General features: G+C 34.3%; 4 protein-coding genes across 4 annotated transcripts; 2 read left to right on the top strand and 2 right to left on the bottom strand.

The window, feature by feature from the left end:
• Positions 1 to 8,107: 8,107 nt before the first annotated feature.
• On the bottom strand, positions 8,108 to 9,076 carry LOC106400132 (CASP-like protein 3A1). The gene is made up of 2 exons (XM_013840540.3): positions 8,714 to 9,076; positions 8,108 to 8,615 (listed from the first exon to the last, which is right to left on the bottom strand). The coding sequence occupies exons 1-2, from the start codon at positions 8,989 to 8,991 to the stop codon at positions 8,264 to 8,266; spliced, it is 630 nt and encodes a 209-aa protein (XP_013695994.1). The 5' UTR covers positions 8,992 to 9,076; the 3' UTR covers positions 8,108 to 8,263.
• Positions 9,077 to 9,213: 137 nt separating this feature from the next.
• Positions 9,214 to 11,695, bottom strand: LOC106452137 (nuclear pore complex protein NUP35). The gene is made up of 4 exons (XM_013894162.3): positions 11,520 to 11,695; positions 10,621 to 11,236; positions 9,812 to 9,923; positions 9,214 to 9,712 (listed from the first exon to the last, which is right to left on the bottom strand). The coding sequence occupies exons 2-4, from the start codon at positions 11,196 to 11,198 to the stop codon at positions 9,398 to 9,400; spliced, it is 1,005 nt and encodes a 334-aa protein (XP_013749616.1). The 5' UTR covers positions 11,199 to 11,236; positions 11,520 to 11,695; the 3' UTR covers positions 9,214 to 9,397.
• Positions 11,696 to 13,233: 1,538 nt separating this feature from the next.
• On the top strand, positions 13,234 to 17,966 carry LOC106345344 (cell division cycle protein 27 homolog A-like). The gene is made up of 16 exons (XM_013784555.3): positions 13,234 to 13,684; positions 13,880 to 13,952; positions 14,049 to 14,158; positions 14,260 to 14,306; positions 14,524 to 14,621; positions 14,717 to 15,018; positions 15,178 to 15,297; positions 15,463 to 15,640; positions 15,711 to 15,889; positions 16,006 to 16,071; positions 16,226 to 16,345; positions 16,529 to 16,605; positions 16,801 to 16,920; positions 17,008 to 17,227; positions 17,307 to 17,588; positions 17,689 to 17,966. The coding sequence occupies exons 1-16, from the start codon at positions 13,580 to 13,582 to the stop codon at positions 17,743 to 17,745; spliced, it is 2,154 nt and encodes a 717-aa protein (XP_013640009.1). The 5' UTR covers positions 13,234 to 13,579; the 3' UTR covers positions 17,746 to 17,966.
• Positions 17,967 to 18,174: 208 nt separating this feature from the next.
• On the top strand, positions 18,175 to 19,354 carry LOC106394765. Its single transcript, XM_013835321.3, has one exon. It carries the CDS (start codon positions 18,527 to 18,529, stop codon positions 19,148 to 19,150), a length of 624 nt encoding a protein of 207 aa, XP_013690775.1. The 5' UTR covers positions 18,175 to 18,526; the 3' UTR covers positions 19,151 to 19,354.

Here is a 19,354-nt window from a genome sequence, read left to right as displayed (position 1 = left end):
GTAGTCAACTAAAATGGAGAGTTTAGTTTATATACCAGAGTACTATCAATGATCTCTCTTATGGTTCTCTTCTCATTAAGAACAAAAAACTTGGCACGAACAGATGTAGCAGTACCAACAGACCATTGGGTACTATCGTTGTTTGCAAGAGCAAGTGAATCATTAGGGAGACTGCAAAATCAAGATAAATCAAGCTTATAAAAACATTGTATTATGTTGCCAAGGTAATGTATATAAATTCAAAATTAGCTAACAAAAGAGTACTAACTGGAAGAGTACCTTGTTTTGAACTGGTCAACCAAATCCATGTTGGGTTGAGTAAAATTTGGATTGAATTCCACCCACTTGATATAGAGTAAGCACCTACAATATATAGATTATATTAACATGTTGTACATATAATTATTTTAGAAAGATAGATGTATTATATACATTTCCACTCTTTAATAGAAGAGAACTAACACAAATAATCATTGTGGGCATGTTACTCATACTATAATTGTATACTTGTTTAGCATAACGGCCCTACAGAGTACACATCATCTTCACATTACTGTATAATATAAACTTAAGTTAATAAATCTAATATACATATTTAGGTAGCAAATAAGAAAAAGGTAAAGTATTTAAGCTTACTTTTGGTCACGTAACTCAATCAAGAGCCTCATGTTATCTTTTCCTTTTATCATTTTGTTTTCAAGAGAACCGAAGTTAACTATTTGACCAATAACATCTACATTCCAAAATAAAAATAATTAAATTAACACAAATAATACAAAACCAAAAGAATATCTAAACATTACAAATTCAATTAAGTAGGTATAATATTAAAGTTATTTAATAAACAGATTAATAGCCTTAAAATCATATATAAATTATTAGTGCATGAACAATTCCCAGTTGAAAATTACTTACCAACCAAATGGCTGTTATCAGCTTTACCACCAGAAATTTCAGTGTAATCAGCCAAATACTTCTCGGGAACTTCACTTGGAAAATCATTTGGTTTTGCAACAAAAGTCGCGTGGAAGAACCCAATTTTGTACGGATGAGAGCTTGTCCGATAATCACCAATAGCATCGTACACTTTGAATAACTGGACAACCTTCAAATTTTTTGATGAGCTGTTCACAAACTGAAGCATGAAATTTTGTCCCTGATCGAATATATGAAAGTTATGAGTTAGACAAATAAATTATAAGAGTTGGCGGAAAGCAGAATAAGTAGTTATGAAACACTATAAAAAAATATTGTTCATTGTAAAGTAAATATAATATATGACGATTCTGAGTTTTGAAAAATGTAGTAATAAAAACAAATACCATTTCGATGGTGTTGCCGGATTGTTTGTTATAATTTCTCCACAAGCAAAGAATCCGTACTTCAATACGCCATGTATCTTTAGACGGGTTTTTAAAAATTGTTAGGAAAAGAGGATAGTTGTATTGTAAGACGTTAGACGTTTGAGGTCTCAGTTATATATATAGTCTACCTTCCACGTTAGACATTTATTAGAGAATATTTTACATAATAAATGACGTTTTCGAAATGATTTTTATCAAGAAAGAAATTAAAATTATATTGCCATAAGGTGAAATGCAATAAACACAATACCAACTTCCGCAAGTAATCCATATTCAAAAAGGGTAAATTATTAAAAGCGAGCTAACAAATTAGAATGCATTAACTATTATCAACTTGCGCAAGTAATAGGGGAATTCAAAAAATGGTAAAGTTATAAATAAACGGGCAAAAAATTATAAACATTAAGGTTACTTAGGTAAGCTATTAAAAACAATAAGGTAAATTACATTTAAACAATGCAATAAATATTAGCAACTTGCGCAAGTAATAGAAAATTAAGGTAAGTTATTATAGACATTACAATTAATTAAAACATCAATGTAAATTACATTTTAAAGATCCATGTCTACAATATAATTAACTTTATAAATTTATTTATAATTTAATAAACTAGACCCTGATCCGCGCGCCAGCGCGGGTATGAATTTTCAATTTTTAATTATTTATTTTATTAAATGATGTATTTGTAATATTCGTTCATATTATATTCATTAAGTAAATATTTTTTTTTGCATCTTAAACTATCTATTTTTTTACGAATGTGTGATATCATATAAAAATATAAAAAAATGAGTATAGAGTTAATTAGATAATCTTAAAAACAGAAATTTTTCTTTCGTGTGCGATATCATATAAATAATGATCCGCCCAGTTAACAAAAATCATGATTATTTTATGTGTAATTTTTTTTTTTGACCATTTCCTTAAAACTATATTAAATTTTACATATTTTAATTAAAATATTTTTAATATCTTTACCTTTTTATTTGAAATGCAACTCAATATTTTTTTAACAATTATAACAAAATATTTAAAAAATATTTTTAGAATTTGTTTGAAAAATATGAAAATTACATTTTAAATTAAAATTATCCTAAAATATGATAAATTTTGATGTAAACGAAAACTCAAATTATGTCAAAAATAATGATATTCAATGATAATAACAATTTTAATTGATTATTTTTTAAAAAATACATCTACAAAAATATTGTTTGAAAGAAAATTCATTTATCTTTCAAATATAAAATGAAAATATTATAATTAAATAATAAAAAATATAAATAAAACCCATAAATTTAGCAAATGACAACTGAGTTATATTATGCTAAAATTTTCTTTCTAAAAATTTATCAAATGACAAATAAGTTATGAGCAAATAATACCATATAATTTTTAAAAACATAGCCATTCTTAAATATTTTTTGAATAAATAATTATTTTTAAATTTAATCAACTGAAAATAATATCCATACAATTGTGCGAGTCAAATTCTAGTTTTATTGATGCATGTTATATATTAGTGCTGCATGTTTTAGGTAACATTTTAATGATGCACGTTTTAAAAAATCTCCATTATTAAAATTATTGCACATAAGGATAACTCATGAGTTTTTTTTGGTTGATTAAATGACTTTATGTCCAAATTTATTTAAGGATATTTCATTAAGGTAACTGAAAAAGACAAACAATAAAATAGGAAGTTTAAATTCATTTAAGCATATTTCATTAATGTAACTGAAAAGACAAGTAATAAATTAGGCAGTTTTATTCGTTTTAGGATATTTCATAAATGCAACTGAAAAAGACAAGCAAAAAAACATTTTTTGAATAAATAGTTAATGAAGTAAGAACATTTTCAAATGAGTACTTCTCTTTTAATAATATAGATGATTTATAAAGCATGCATGGAATTTATTAGACATTAATAGTTATTATGATACTTTATATACAAATATAAGACTTTCTATACGAATATAAAATCATTATAACAATTCAAATAAACATTTTTGTTTCTTATTTTATGTAATTTATAAATATATAAAAAATTTGATCACATTATTACTCTTTCATAGTCTCAACAATTAGTTACCATAAATAATTATTTCTAAAATTATGTAGATTATTTTAGAAAGTGGTAGTTGAATTATCCTTTCCTTTTAGATATAATTATAATAAATAAAATTAAAAATCATCGGCCAATCAAATTGAAACAATTTGAAGAGTTCATTTATGATCGACACATAATAAAAAATCACTTATGTGACTTCTCAATCAATATATAGTAGGTTTATATTTTATAAATAATTTATAACATTTTATAAATTATTTTAAAATTCTGATAAATTTATTCTTTAAACAACGATAAATAATTTAAAAATAATATTAATAAACATGTTTGGATTTTGTAATATTTAAAATAGTTATTATATAATTATATTCGAATACAGTTCATCAAGTAGAGTATAAAACTATTATAATTATCTTATATAAATTTTCGTTCATTATATTTTATAGTTTATAAATATTAAAAGTAATAAATAAAATATTATTAATCTTTCTATAATTTCGAGAATTAGTTTTCATAAATTATTATTTGTAATATTCTTTAGATTATATGGCAAGTGATGTTAAATGATTTTAGACTTACCTTAAATTTTTAGATCTAAATTAAATAAATAAAAACTAAGAACAATCGACCAATCAAGTTATAACAATTTCTTAAAACTTCATGAGCGACACGTCACCAAAAATCACTAAAGTGACTTCTCATTTAATATATAGGGGGATCATTAAAATTTAAATTTTTTGAATAACAAAAGATTAAATGGTAAATTATTATTCCCTCCGTTTCAAAATAGATAATGTTTTATGGAGTTTTTGATGTTTCAAAATAGATGATGTTTTCATATATTTTTTTTGCCAAAGATTTTTTTCATTCATATCTCAAAATAGAGTAATAGAGAAACATAGTCTGAAGAACACATACATAGCACTTGCAACAGCCAAACATAATGTCGCGCACTGATAAAGGTTAAATGACAGAGGACTGAAGAGAGTGGCAAGGTTTGTAAGGAGACAACCTGCGATCTCGTTCAAATCCATCTCTGAATGCAGGGCAGAGAAGAGGACAATAGAGTCTGAAATTACTTGAAGCTTTGAAAATCCAGCAGATGATGCTGAAGGAAGGACCACCTGCAACGTCAAAGCTTCGGCTGCAAGGGTTGAGACCACATATAGTACCCTTGAAGAGCTTTGAGAGTCATGGGCTTCATCCATTCCATGGATACACCATCCAAAACCTCCATTTTTAGAAGCATCAGTCCCTGAAACCATAGAAACCAAAGCCAACAAGACAAAGGTTCTAATACCAACCCCATACTGAGGTACTAATGGAGGAGAACACAGTGTAACATCCTCACACTACAAGAAAACACGCAACATTGTGACGGACATTCCGACGGACAATATTTTCGTCGGTTTTCTTTGACGACATTCCGACGAGATACCGACGAAACATATAATTTCATGTTCGTCGGTATTTCGTCGGAAATTTCCGACGAAATACCGACGAAAGTAAGGTCGTCGGAAATATCCGACAAAATTCCGACAGAATATTATAATTTTGGGGTTTGGATAGGGATTTGAAGTTCGTCGGAATTCCATCGAAATATTCCGACGGAAGTCCGACGGGTTTTTGACTTTCGTCGGAATGTCGTCGGAATTTTCCAACGGATTTCCGACGAAACAGATTTTAGATTTACAAAGTTATTATAAATGTATAATTTGATACTTAAAATTTCCAAATAACACATATATAAATTTATATTATGAAATTAGTTCACACTGTTAAACTTTTTCATATAAAAAAATTATTTACGTATACATATCAACGTATTCGTAACATCCTCCAATAACACTTATATACTTATACAAACATATTACGGTAATATAAGACTAGATTTTGATTTTGTATAATATCGAGTGAAACAAGTAATTATTTTAGTTAAACCTCTTATAAATCATTTACATACTATCAAATATTTCTATGTGATCATTAGACTGTTGTTTTGAAACCCCAAATTCTTATTTCTCTAAATTCCGTCGGAAATCCGTCGAAAATTCCGACCAAATTCCGACGGAAAATACTGACGAAACAGGTTTCGTCGGAATTTCGTCGGAATTTTTCACTTTACCCGGGAAGAAAATTCGCGAAATTTATTTGATTAACCGCTTAAAATAGAACCGACCGAATTCCGACGGAAACTGTCCGTCGGTTTATTTTTAATACATAAGCCCGACCCTTCTTCTTCTTCCTCATTTTTTCTCGTCTCCTCTGCAATCTTCACGGTCTTACTCCTCTCTCTCTCACAAATCTGCGACTCCGACCCCAAATCCTCCAAATCTCTTCCCCAATCATGTAAGTCATCTAAACCCCTCTTTAGATTACATTTTTTTAGGTTGGAATGTTAGATTTGTGTATTTTAGGTTTTGAATCTAAAGATTTAGGATAGAATTGATAGTTTTAGGAGTTATATCTTGTTAGATTTGATTTTAGGTTGTTGTTTTGTATGTAGATTGAAACTTTTAGATGTTAAGATTTTAGAAATTATATGTTAAATATTTTTATAAGAACATTTTTTGTGTATTTATAATTATTGAAAAGTTTTATTTAATATATATATATATATAATGTTTTCAAGTTTTTATTATCTTTTATTGTTTCAAAACGTTTTTATAATTTTATATAACGTTTTAAGCTTTTTATAAAACATTTTAAGTTTCTATAATTTTTTGGTTAAGTTTGTTATAATTGATAAAACATTTTCTGGTTTCTAAAATTTACCAAAACCTTTTTCAACTTTTTAAAAACCTTTTCAATCTATAAAATGTTTTTGTGTTTTTTTTAGATTTAATTAAAATGTTTTTCAGTTATTAGAAAAATGTTCCAATTACAAAAAGTTTTTAAAAAATTTTAAAAACGTTTTCTCTTTGTTTTAAAATATTTTCAATTTATAAACCGTTTTATGTTTTTAAAAGTTTATAAAAAAAATTATTACAAAGGATTTTAAAAACAACTATACTACAAAAACGTTTTTCTAATTTTAAATATATAGATATATAAAGAATTAAAAATATTTATTATAAATGATTTAAAAAATAATAATTATCTTAAAAACACATTTTTCTAATTTTTAAATTTTATATATATTTAATGAATTAAAAATATTTAAATAAAATCTGTTTTATTTTTTTTTAATAATTTATAAAGTCCGTCGAAATTTCGTCGGAAGTCTCTCCGTAGGAATTTCGTCGGAATTATGTCCATCGGAGTTTCGTCGGAATTTTGTGAGAAATATGTCCGTCGGATTTCTTCGGAAATTCGTCAAAATTTTCGACGAAATTCCGACGAATTTTTTATTTCCGACGAGTTTTAACTGACGACTATTTTCGTCGGAAATTTGTCGGAAATGGCTTATTCCGACGGATTTCCGACGAAATCGTCCGTAGGAAACTAGCTGTTTTCTTGTAGTGTCATATAGAGGTAAAGACATATCCCTTGCAACATCCTCATATAGAGGTAAAGACAGATCGCTTGCAACATCCTCAAACTGAGGTAAAAGAAGATTCAAAGGGAGGGCAAGATCCTCATTCAGAAGTAAGGGACTCATCTCGAGACAACTAACTCCTAAAACGAGGCAAGGTTCATCTAGGTAAGACTTGTTCCACAAAGAAACATAGACAATACCTTTCGAAAGCTTGACTAAGAGAGAGGAGGTTTCTGCAAAAATAAACGGTGACTCGAGCTGAAAAAAGGAACTGTGCTGAAATCTGCACCAAGCAGTAGAATCACACACTCCAAATGACACTAAAACAGTCCCGGTTAAAACAATGGTCGATGCAAAGAACCTCAGAGGAGAAGCTGCAACAACAGGAACCGGAGAGCTGCAACGAGGGAGGAAGACGACGGGATTGACGAAGGATTCGATGGTTTAAAGGGGAACGAGGGGAAAGGGAACGTCTGGAGGTTCTAGAGGGACGATGAGGAAGCGAGCTTTAAACGGACGAGACTTACACAGCGACCATGGCAGCGGATCTGGAGGAGGTCTAAACCGTGACGAAAAGGAAGTCACCATCACGACCATGGAGAGGACAGAGCTGCTTCAGAGGGAAGGGGAAAAAGCGACGGCGTTGGAGCGGAGGAGATTCATCTGAGCGGCACACTTTGGGAATCGGGCCAGAGAGGATTTATCTAGGGCGACTGATTTCAGAGGGTGGGATTAGGATGTGGATTTAAGGTGATGTTTTCATATTTCAATGTACATTTTAGCTTTATTAAAAACTGTGTAACCAATCATATTTTATAGTCTGTTTTGTGATTAGTTGGATAATTTTTAATTTATATTTTAATGATACTTTTTGGATAAAAAACAAGTTGTTTAATAGTTGTGTCCAACCTAAAACTTCATGTATTTTGAAACAGTGAAAGTATCTTATAAAAAATTATGCGGGTACATTAGGGTATTCATTCGAATTCATGAGAATATCCTGATTCATATGTCAGAGATCCACATCTAAATGGAATCTAAAAGGTCATTCTAGACTTCTAGTAGACAACATTTCAGTATGAATTTTTATGTATATTTATAAGTTTTGGGTGATTTGGCTTGATTTTCGAATAACTTAATAGTTTCTTTTTGAAACAAATTTTGTTTTATTTGTGACTCGGTCAACAAAATTCAAAAACTTTGGAATTGGAAGATTCGCTGACATCGATGGAAACAAACAAATTTCAAAAGGAAAAACATAACAACACATGATTATTGTATGATGATTAAACATAAGAGATGTGGGAAACAGAAAGAACAGGAATGTTAATCAGTAATAATTCTCTAGATCAGTTGCGGGAGAGATGGAGAACGTCGAGAATAGAAGAAGCGGCGAGGAGGAGGAACGCGAGCAAGGCGAAGACGACGGAGATTGCTAGATGGTCACAGAAGAAACCTAGAGATTTGCAGAAATTGGGAAGAGGCATGTGCCTGATTCCTGTTCTGTTCATATTCGTCACTCCCAAAGCCGCTGATCCTCCACTCACCATCGCGTATCCCAATATCTGATCCGCAGCGAAGCAAAACCATGCTTGTGTTCTTGTCGGAATCACCGGAGATTTTCTCATTAGTCTGGTCCCGCTCAAAATCAGTTGAAGCAATGAGTAAATAACCGTTGCTGATGAAACCGCCACTAGATAACTGTAATATTAAATTATTAACGAACACTCGTGATTGTTACAGTCAGTTCTATAATGTAATGTTATATGTGTGATTATGAAAGTGGGGCTTTGGCTTACATGAGGGAATCTGAGAGAGACCAGACGGCGTGGAGCTGAAACTCGAAACCGTAGAGAGTTGTCATGCTAGTCTCACGGGCTGTCACCATTAACGACACAGCCACCGCAGATACAGCCATGCACATGGCTCGTAACACAAACATTGCCACGTCATTGCGTCTGCCGCCATGACGTTTATCCTCGCCGTATGTGGTGGCTGTGGTGATCACATCGCGGATATCAAGCTTCGTTACTTCCACAGTTTGAGAGTTTTGTTTCTGTTCTGTTGCTTTCGCCATTGCGTCTTTGTAGAGTCAAAACTACTAGTTAAGTCCATGGGGGTATATAAATAGTACACATGCTGGATACGTGGCTAGTTTGTATTGGAAGCTTAAAGCACTGCCCGTGACTCCGTGAGGCTTCTCAGATTCCATGTAATCAGTGTCTTTCAAGTATACCCAGTGGTGGTCGCTCTGCACGAGGCATGAGTCTTGACCACTGTCTACTCGAATACAAACAAGAATCTAAGTAATGATTTTTTAAAATCAGATTTATACGAGTTATAGCTGTCGTCAATACAAAGACACAATTTGAATTTTCGATCACGCTCTGAATTTACCTAAGAACTCATTGCTCACAAAAACATGAAATATATGTGGATGGGAAGTTATCACGAGTGAAATGCCAATTTCGAAGGAGCGGGCCTTAAACACCGAACATCAAGTCAACGAACTTTGAAACCATCGACTTTGATGGAACGGCCATGGCCCCGCCAGTTGGTTGAGGGGAGAAAGCGCTTCCGTTTTGCAAGTAGTTCGGATGAGAAGAGGCCCCTCTAGCTGTGTTGAACTCAGAGTCTCTGGTGGATGATGGTGGAGGTAAAGGCATGAATCCTTGGTTGTTCAGTCTTTCGTTTAACGCTTGCCTCTGTATCGGGTCTACTGGCTTTACTCCTACTATTACCACTCCGTTGATCATCATCCCGGTTTTGCTCAGGGCCTTCTGTGCGTCAGACCGGTTCTGCATCAAACACACACACCATTGTTTCATTTTTTAGTTTGATTCATTCAGAAGGTTTATCGTGATGAATAAAAAAGGCCAGAAGAGATGAAGAGTAACCTGGTAGAGAATGTGCATCCAGTTGGCATTCCTTGGACCAGGAACATGTTTCACGATCATACCACACTTTTCAAACTCTCTTAGTACCAAATTTGTATCACTTGGAGAAAACCTGAAAGCAGATAGTTATTATGATCAGTTCTTAAGATCGAAAAAGTTGGAGACAGACACAAAATAACGAACTTTATAACACTACCACAACACAGAGTTGTCATCCATGTAAAGAGTCAGAATTCACAATGCCCAAAAGTAAAATCACAATCAAAGGCTGAGCCATATCTGAGCAATGAATAGCATAAACTATGTACCTGCATAAACTATGTACCTGGTGCACCTAGAGTTACATAGACACTTAAATGTTGACAAACAAAGGGCGTAAACAACAACAGTTAAATGAGCAGTTCTCTAAGATCGAAAACATGGTCACATGGGAGACAAGGACACAATAAGGTACTTGATAACACTACCAATACACCACTTATCAACCATGCAGTTCTTAAGATCGGAAAAGTGGGAGACAAACACAAAACAAGCCCTTAATAACACTACCCCTGTACCATTATTCATGTAAAGAGTCAGAATTCACAATGCTCAAAAGTAAAATCACAATCAAAGGCTGAGCCATATCTGATTACTGATTAGCATAAACTACATACCTAGAGTCACATAGACAGATGAGGGTTCACAAATAAAGAGCGTAAACAGCAACAGTTACTATGAGTAGTTCTCTAAGACCGAAGACATGGGAGACAGACAGAAATAAAAGAGCATTTACACCAGCAAAGCAATGAAAGCTTGAATGAACTTACCCATAGACAGTGACCCACTCTTCCTCCTGAACATTCCCTGTGGGTATAACCTGCCTCTGAACCTCAGGCCTAGCAACTTCCCTCGGTGGCGGAAGAGTAACCAAAGCACCTGGCTGAACCACCCCTTCAACAGGAGACCCCTTCCCTTTATCCTCCTGCTCGGCACTACTCCCACCTCCCTTGGACTGCGACCACCAACTCGGACTCCCGGAAACCTGCTGACTCTGCTGCTGCCCACTCAGCAGCGAAAAAGACGGACTCGCTTCCAACTTCCCTTTACCGGGAGTCACAAAGTTCTTCCCGGAGCTCTGGAAAGGCGTCCGCGTCTCGGATTTGACATCCGGAGACGCGGAGTAGTCTGCAATGCCAGACTCGGGAGAGAAATCAGAACGGTCATCAAGAGTATACATTGGCGGAGGTGGAAGATCGGAGCCTCCGAGATTCTCACGCCATAGTGCAGATACAGCAGCTGCTTGGCCAGGGGTTGAGAACTTTCCGCGGCGCGCTGAGACGGGAGAAGCTAAATCTTGAAAGAGGAGAGATTGCCTCCCTGTTTTAGGAGTCCTGTGAGCACTCATGATGACTAGAAGAACAGAGTCTTCTTATCTATCTCTCCCTGCAAAGGAAACAAATTGGAAGATCATCAACAGCAACTAGGAGACTCTAATCCCCGCCGTTAGATCAAAAACTTCAAAGTTCAAGTGTTCGTTACAAACTAAAGCTAACCTTACTCGCAGAGTAGATGAATCTAGAAATGAAAAAAACACTGAATATAAAGCTTACTACAAGAGCAGAAATCGAAGAAGTTCAGTAGTGAGATTCACGCTAATCATCGAAAACTATAAGTAAACAAGAACAATCATACTATTGGAGAGATCGACAGAGAGAGAATTAGATACCTCAAGATGCAGACGGCGGTGTTCGAGTTTTCCGATCTGGGAATCCCGGAAAATCTCAGCTCGAGCTTAGAAGGAGCGGAGGGAAGGGAATAAAACCCTAGAAGAATAGAACCAACAATCTAATAAAAAACGCAAAATGGATATTAAAAAAATTCAAGAGATTTGTCAAATGACGAAGATAACCTCTCGTTTAAACAACAGGGAACATGCGCCGAATCTTATGGGCTAAACATGGGCCTAGTTGAGAGTAGTCGGCCCCTAAGCTTCTTTTTTGTAACGAACTATGATTCATTAGAGAAATATATCGGTTCATAATTATATAATAAGCTATTTATTAAACTAACAATAAATCCATCATTAATGTATTTTATTATTTTCTTAAATAAAATTTACGGAATTGCCTAATGTGGCTAAAGTATATATGACAATTAATGATTTTGAATAATAAAGATTTGATAAAAAATAGTGTATCTTCTATCCTATTTGTTTAATTTTAAACTATTAAATAAATTAAACAACCACAATAACCATATAATAAAAATTTAGATTTTTCTGTATATGTTATATTTTGAATTTTTAAAAACGCATGTAAATTACTAAAAGTGTTAAAAGTCTCACATTCAAATTTTGTGATTCATGGTTTAAAATTTTTGTCATGTCAAAATACAAATGATTACAAAATTATATAAGTAAAAAAACTTAATTTAATTAATTATTAAAATTAATATATATATATATATATATATATATATATAAATATATATCATTTTAAATTAAACTATAAATCATATAAAATACATAAATATTTTAGTTTCAAAATTTACTTTGAACAATTTTTTTGATAAAAGTTTTGAACGAACATTGACAACTTGTTTTTTTTTAAATTATAAGTTACTAAAACTATTAATCCCATAATGAAAATTTTGTTATCAGTAATTTAAATTTTTTTCTATAAAAGATACAAATGATCAAAAAAACTATATGAGTAGAAATCATCATTTAATAGACATTAATATTAAAAATATACTAAAATATACTATGTATATTAGTATCATTTAAATTTAATTACATATTCTATCAAATATAAGAAAATATGTTTTGGATTAATAAAATTGATTTATATGTTCACATTAATTTAATTATATATTTAATAGTTTTTTTTTTTGTAAAAAGGCTTTCAAATTAAAATACTAAAGAAATACATTGTATGGTTGAAACAACCATAAGTTTGAAAGAGTATGATGAGACATGTCTCATATTCAACCAAACATTAGCTTACAATGGAGAAGACTTGTGATTCATAAGCTTAATGAAACAAGAGAATGATGAAACTATTAGGAAGATGGAAGGTAGCTTCCGCGGCCTCGACGATCCCTTTTACTCACTCCTCGTACCGTTTTCCATTCAATATCTTGAAACTTTTGGAGTGGTTTTATTGGTCTTCCACCTCGAAACATGTTGAGATTTGCCGTAGCATCACTCATATACCCTCTTTCATCATCTTGCTCATTACAAGCAATTTGAATAACATAAAGGCTGCCATGTTCATGAGAGCATGGAGGGACCAATGACTTGTCCGTTGAAGCCATTGGATAATATTTATTATTTCATAATATGTAAATATATTTAATACATATAATATTTTTTATATATAATATTCATTCCGCGGAACGCGCAGGTCTTAACCTAGTTAAAATTGTATAACACTAGTAGGTAATAATAAACTAAGAGAAATCCTCAATCCTCAATCCATCATTAATCATCATGACGTAACCATAAAATGGTAGTAGTAAGCTAATTATTCTGGTTCCTATTGAGGCTTATCTTTGGTTTTGTGCAAAACCCAGATATTGACTTGACATAAGAACGACAGCGTTTTATACGATTGCTACACAACGAGACTTGGCACGCTCTCCGCGTGAGAAGGTGGCTTTTGAAATTTCCTTAGCGGCGCGCGATTTGCTGCTACGCGACAATCTCACATCCATCTTTTGTTTTTTTTTGCCCTCCCAACGCCACTGCGCCCTCCCTCTCTTCTCGTTCAGTTTCGTCGTCAGAATATGGAGACTTTACTGGCGAATTGTGTGGAGAAAAACCTTACCCAATTCATGTTCTCCAATGCGATCTTCCTCTGCGAACGTCTCCTCGCCCAATTCCCCTCTGAGGTTTCGATTCTCTTCTTTCTCGATTTCCAATTTCAGTTTCTCGTGTGATTGATGATATGAATTTTTTTTTTTTACTAGAGATCATTTTCTGTCGCTCTTATTATCTGATCCGATCTTCTAGCTTTGTTTACAAATATCACATCGATTGGTTCTTACTTTGTCCCTGTGAATGTGATGGTGATCAACCTGATGCAGGTGAACCTGCAATTGTTAGCTAGGTGTTACTTAAGTAACAGTCAACCTTATAGTGCTTATTACATCCTCAAAGGTACACTTACTACATTCTCCCCCCCCCCCCACACTGTGTAACATCTCTTTTGAAATACTAATTTTTTATTTATTTATTTCACATTGTGATATTAAGGTTCAAAAACGCCTCAGTCTCGGTATCTGTTTGCATTCTCATGCTTTAAGTTGGATCTTCTTGGAGAGGCTGAATCAGCATTGTTGTCAACTGAGGAATCTGTTGAACAAGTACTTTATTACTTCCCTTACTGGAAGTTCTTCCATATCCATGAGCATTTTACATTGCAAGGCTATTATAAGTTGCTAACTACTATACTCTTAACATTCAGGTTCCTGGTGGTGCAGCTGGGCATTATCTTCTTGGTCTTATCTATAGGTGACTCCTCAAGACTATTTTACTTTGCAATTTTATATATGAGATATTGTTGACTCTCTCATGCTTAGATGTTTAGTACTTCACTATCTTTGTATACTGATGCTGTAACAAGCTTATTCATTTGCCGCGTCTCTTACTACCAAATGTAACAACTTTTCTATGTTTTTTATGTGTATTACCTTCTGATGTGTGTTACTCTCTGTTACATGCTACCCAGATATGCTGGGAGGAAGAATAGTTCGATACAACAGTTTAGGATGGCATTGTCTTGTGATCCATTGTGTTGGGAAGCATATGCAGAACTTTGTAGTTTAGGTAAGCGAAGGCTCTGTATGAGTTTTGTTAGCTTATTTTTTTGGTAATTCGAATCTGGGACAGTACATTTATTTATTCTGCCATTACCTTATCAGGTGCTGCTGAAGATGCCTCAATGGTTTTTGGCAATGTCGCTGCCCAGCGTCTTCAGAAAACTAACGTCTCACAGAGAATAAACTTCTCAGAAGGAGAAACCAGGGACCATCTTATAGATTCCGATAAGGTCTCAAAAGATACCAGTGTATGGCAAACAGAACATGTTTCAGGAGAGAACCAACAAGATCTGAAAGTCAAGCAGCTTGGAGCAGAGATTCCGCCAGATAGTGACAATCAATGTAACGTTAGTTCTCATACAAATGGATGGGACCTGAAAACACCTTCTCCAGTGCTTACACAGGTGATATCTATAAATCAAGCTAGATTAAAAACGCATTAGTTAATGAATGTTACTAGCTCAAAATTCTCAGTTTTCTGATTGTAAGTACTATATTTCCTTGATGAGGTAATGAGAAGTTTGTTACCTGATTTCTTATCTCTAAGTATCCATATCGTTCAGGTATTGGATGCTCCACCGCCAATGCTCTATAAGAATATGCGTCGTCCAGAAGTGGAAGGATTGATGTCTGTACATGGAGAGTCTCGAAGAAAGTTTATGAGTGAAGAAGAGTCATCAGAGGTTCTCTATCTGCAATAAGCTTTTAGTGCTTTCTTCCATGTTTTCTCTGCATGAGATATCTCCTCAACGCATATGCGTACAATGATAATCTAGATGTGCATGCATTTTGATATAGCAATGATACTTGATTTATTGGTTTTAATCTCCACATCATTTATCTTGAAGGCTCCAGAAGAATCTGGGCGTCGCCGGAGTGCTAGAATAGCAGCAAGGAGAAAGATTCCTCTGTTTCACTCATATGGAAAAGATTCCCATGTGTTACATCATTCACCTTCCGAGTCAAACGGTGTACCTTCCCTTTCCTCGATGATTGGAAAATGCAGAATCCAAAGCAGCAAGGAAGGTGATATCTGGTTAAGACTTTGAACATATGTGTATTCGGGTTCCTGATACCCTTACTGTAAATGATGCAGCAACGACGTCAGGCCAGTCTATAGGCGACACTGGAAGCTCTGTTGATGATGAGCAAAATTCAAACCCCCGTGGATCTTCCCCCGATCCTTTCAGTCTCATGTCTGGAGTTTCAGAAGTGCTAAACCTTCTGAAAATTCTTGGAGATGGCCACAGGCATTTACTTATGTTCAACTGTCAGGTACTCTATCACGAAAATGTACCTACGTGGTTTATATTCTTCAACTTGAATTCTCTGCCTAAGGGTTAAACTATTGATGCCAATGCCAAAGCTGAAAACACTGGCTACTACTGCAGGAAGCTTTGTTGGTATATCAAAAGCTATCTGAGAAACAATACAATACACACTGGGTTCTCATGCAGGTATATAAAAATGACTGGATATGTCTGTGTGTTATATTTGGAAATTTAAGTCAGCTTGGAAGTGAACATATTAGTTCATTAACGCCTGTTTTTCTAATTTCATTTTGTTGGTTTTATTCACACACTAAAAGACATGAGATACGTTTTGACATAGGTTGGAAAAGCATATGTTGAGCTACAAGATTACTTCCATGCTGACTCTGTCTTTACTCTCGCTCATCAAAAGTCTCCCTATGCTTTGGAAGGAATGGATACGTACTCCACTGTTCTTTATGTGAGCTGTTTTTATCAGTATCTTCAAGTTTTCTGCTAATCATTATAGACATTATCCCATGATGTTGACTCTCAACATTGTCTTGTTGCGATACCACCATTCAGAGCTTGATTTTAGACCAACCTGCAAGAACTTCTAAGTTGATGTTTTACTCTTAGTGGTTTCGTGTCTTTGTTTCTGAAGCATCTGAAAGAAGAGATGAGGCTGGGCTATCTGGCTCAGGAGCTAATTTCAGTTGACCGCATATCTCCAGAATCATGGTATCTTTCTTAGAATCTTCATAACCTCTTCAAGCTTAGTTTTGAGAAACCTACATGATCAACCACATCGTCTGAGCACAGGCTTTGACCACCAACCGTAAATAGACACCAGCTTGTTTCAAAACCTGAAACTTCAGAGTTTTTTCTTTTGGCTTTATTCCTCTGTATTGACTGTTTTAGCAATGCGAATCGCAGGTGTGCTTCAGGGAACTACTACAGTTTGTGCAAAGATCACGAAGCTGCGCTTAAGATGTTTCGGAGAGCTATCCAACTGAATGATAGATTCACCTATGCACATACTCTTTGTGGTCACGAGTAACAATTCTTTTGATGCCTTTCTTTGTTCTCACTCTTGCTATTTTAACTAAACATGTACAGTAACACCATACGGTTGCTTCACAGGCTTGCTGCATTAGAAGACTTTGAGGAGGCAGAGAGATGCTACCGGAAGGCACTGAGTATAGACACAAGACACTACAATGCATGGTATGGTCTTGGAATGACCTACCTTCATCAGGAGAAATTCGAGTTTGCGCAGCATCAATTTCAACTAGCTCTCCAAATAAATCCAAGATCTTCAGTCATCATGTGTTACTTTGGAATTGCGTTGCATGAGTCAAAGGTTAACATGACTAACTGATACTATATACTACTCTTTATGACATAGATAATATATTAAGGACGAAGTAATGTTTTTGCAGAGGAACGATGAGGCGTTGAAGATGATAGAGAAGGCTATAGTTGCTGATGCTAGGAATCCACTCTCGAAGTACTTTAAGGCTAACATATTGGCCGACCTCGGTGATTATCACAGAGCCCTGGAAGTTTTGGAAGAGCTCAGAGATTCTGCTCCTCATGAGAGCAGTGTCCATGCGTTGCTTGGCAAAATCTACAAAGAAGTCAAGCTATACGACAAGGCCGTGTTAAATTTCGGCACTGCGTTGGATTTAAACCCATCTCCATCTGATACTGTCAAGATCAAGGTTATATACCGCTTACCATTTTTACTCTACAAGTATCAATCATGGTCACATTTTGGATCAAATTAATGTTACAATAGAAGTTTCTTCATTGGGAGTACAGGCTTTCATGGAGAGGTTGGCAGTACCAAACGAGTTGGAGACCGAGGAGGATCTCTAGAATCACTATGCAGGTATAAAATACATATACACACCCAATTATGTTTCTCGTATAACCCTAAGTCTTCTTTATTCGATTAGTCTTGTGATAGGAATATTCCTAAAACTTTGCTAATTTCACTTACTGATTAAGAAATAAGGGGTAATTGCAGAGATTTGCATAAAGTTGGGTTGTTGAACTAAACTTGTCTTTCTTCTTTGCCTAAACTTTGTGGTACTCTTTACACCAATTGTAACTATCTGGTGAAGGATTTAAACCTTTAAGACGAACTAGAAAGTAATTTAAAAGAGTTAAAAAAACAAAAGGTTTAGCCACAGTGGCAATATAATATATAATGTAGTTTTTATTCAACTCCTACAAGAAAGTAAAATGTTTTTAAAAAGATGCTGTTCTAAAGCGATATACTAGAAGACCATGTCATTATACAACCCAACTTGTTTAACTTTGTATGTATGTTAATTTATTTTATATAGCACAATCACGACCGAATATCCATATGTAGATGGCTTTTATTCATAGTGCAATCTAAAGTACAACAAAAGTTGATAAAAAAAATCCAAATTTTCTTCTTCTTTTCCATTATTTGGCTTTTTAAAACCTAAAGCTATTTAACAACAACATAATTAAAAAAAATGTGTTATGTTATGTTCCACGTTGATGTACTTTGCAGAAAAGTCTGTGTCTTTCCCTCTTTATAAACTGCACACACATTGATCCTTAGTCCATAAGCAAAAAAATCAAAGCGAAAAATAATATTCACATTCTCTCTCTAACTCTAGAGATGGAGAAGAGCGTACCAATAAGCAAGAAGCTATGGAACCTCGTACGTTTTGTCATGTACATGTTACACAAAGGCATCTCAAAGCAAAAGCTCCTGGCTGACTTTAACGCCACTCTCAAACGCGGCAAGAATCTCATGTTCAACAACCGCCGCCGCGTCCCAGCCACCGCCTCCACCGTCTCGTCCCAGCCGCAGAAAGAATACGAGTTTAGCTGCAGCGACACTCCAAACTACTCGTTCCCCTTTAGCATGGCCGCTTTCAAGAAAAAGAGTCACCACATTGGTCTCTTCGCCTGTGGTCAAGCGCCACCGACTCTCGACGACGATACCTCCGCCTCCTTAGCCGTGCTGGAGCTTCTCAACGGCGTCGGAGTTCAAGAAGGCGGTAGTAAGACGCCGGCTTTGTCGGTCGAGGCTTTGACGGCGTTGTCTCCTTATAACTTGCCCCGGTTTGGACGGAGTTCTCCGTCAGTGAGACCTTTACGTGTGACGGACTCACCGTTCCCGTTAACGGAAGATGGTGACGTGGCTAACGGACATGTGGACAAAGCAGCCGAGGAGTTTATAATGAAGTTTTACAAGAACTTGAATCAGCAAAAAAAGATTGAGTTCTCACCTAATTAATAAATCTTCTTTATCAAAAAAATAAGAAAAAAAAAATCTTCTTTTTCATTTCTCTTCTGAAATATTTTCTCTCTATTCGGCTAAATTGGTTCTGAAGTTGTAATAATATTTTTGGTGCGAGGATTGGGAATTATTTTCTCATTTCTTGATGAAATTAGATTTACCATTATGAATAAAAAAGTTATTAGGTGACCATTCTCTACA

This window comes from Brassica napus, chromosome C5 (assembly GCF_020379485.1).
Source record: "Brassica napus cultivar Da-Ae chromosome C5, Da-Ae, whole genome shotgun sequence".
NCBI classification, from domain to species: domain Eukaryota; kingdom Viridiplantae; phylum Streptophyta; class Magnoliopsida; order Brassicales; family Brassicaceae; genus Brassica; species Brassica napus.
The sequence above is the reverse complement of the archived record's forward strand: the minus strand, read 5'-3'. Positions and strand labels throughout refer to the sequence as shown.

Coding starts and splice junctions, on each gene's coding strand:
- LOC106452137 (XM_013894162.3), bottom strand. CDS start 11,198: ATGAGTGCTCACAGGACTCCTAAAACAGGGAGGCAATCTCTCCTCTTT. Junction 9,924..10,620: donor GAGTGGGTCACTGTCTATGG/GTAAGTTCATTC, acceptor ATCTGCTTTCAG/GTTTTCTCCAAGTGATACAA. Junction 9,713..9,811: donor GGATGCACATTCTCTACCAG/GTTACTCTTCAT, acceptor TGTTTGATGCAG/AACCGGTCTGACGCACAGAA.
- LOC106345344 (XM_013784555.3), top strand. CDS start 13,580: ATGGAGACTTTACTGGCGAATTGTGTGGAGAAAAACCTTACCCAATTC. Junction 15,890..16,005: donor TACTTATGTTCAACTGTCAG/GTACTCTATCAC, acceptor CTACTACTGCAG/GAAGCTTTGTTGGTATATCA. Junction 17,228..17,306: donor TTGCGTTGCATGAGTCAAAG/GTTAACATGACT, acceptor ATGTTTTTGCAG/AGGAACGATGAGGCGTTGAA.
- LOC106400132 (XM_013840540.3), bottom strand. CDS start 8,991: ATGGCGAAAGCAACAGAACAGAAACAAAACTCTCAAACTGTGGAAGTA. Junction 8,616..8,713: donor TCTCTCTCAGATTCCCTCAT/GTAAGCCAAAGC, acceptor TTAATATTACAG/TTATCTAGTGGCGGTTTCAT.
- LOC106394765 (XM_013835321.3), top strand. CDS start 18,527: ATGGAGAAGAGCGTACCAATAAGCAAGAAGCTATGGAACCTCGTACGT.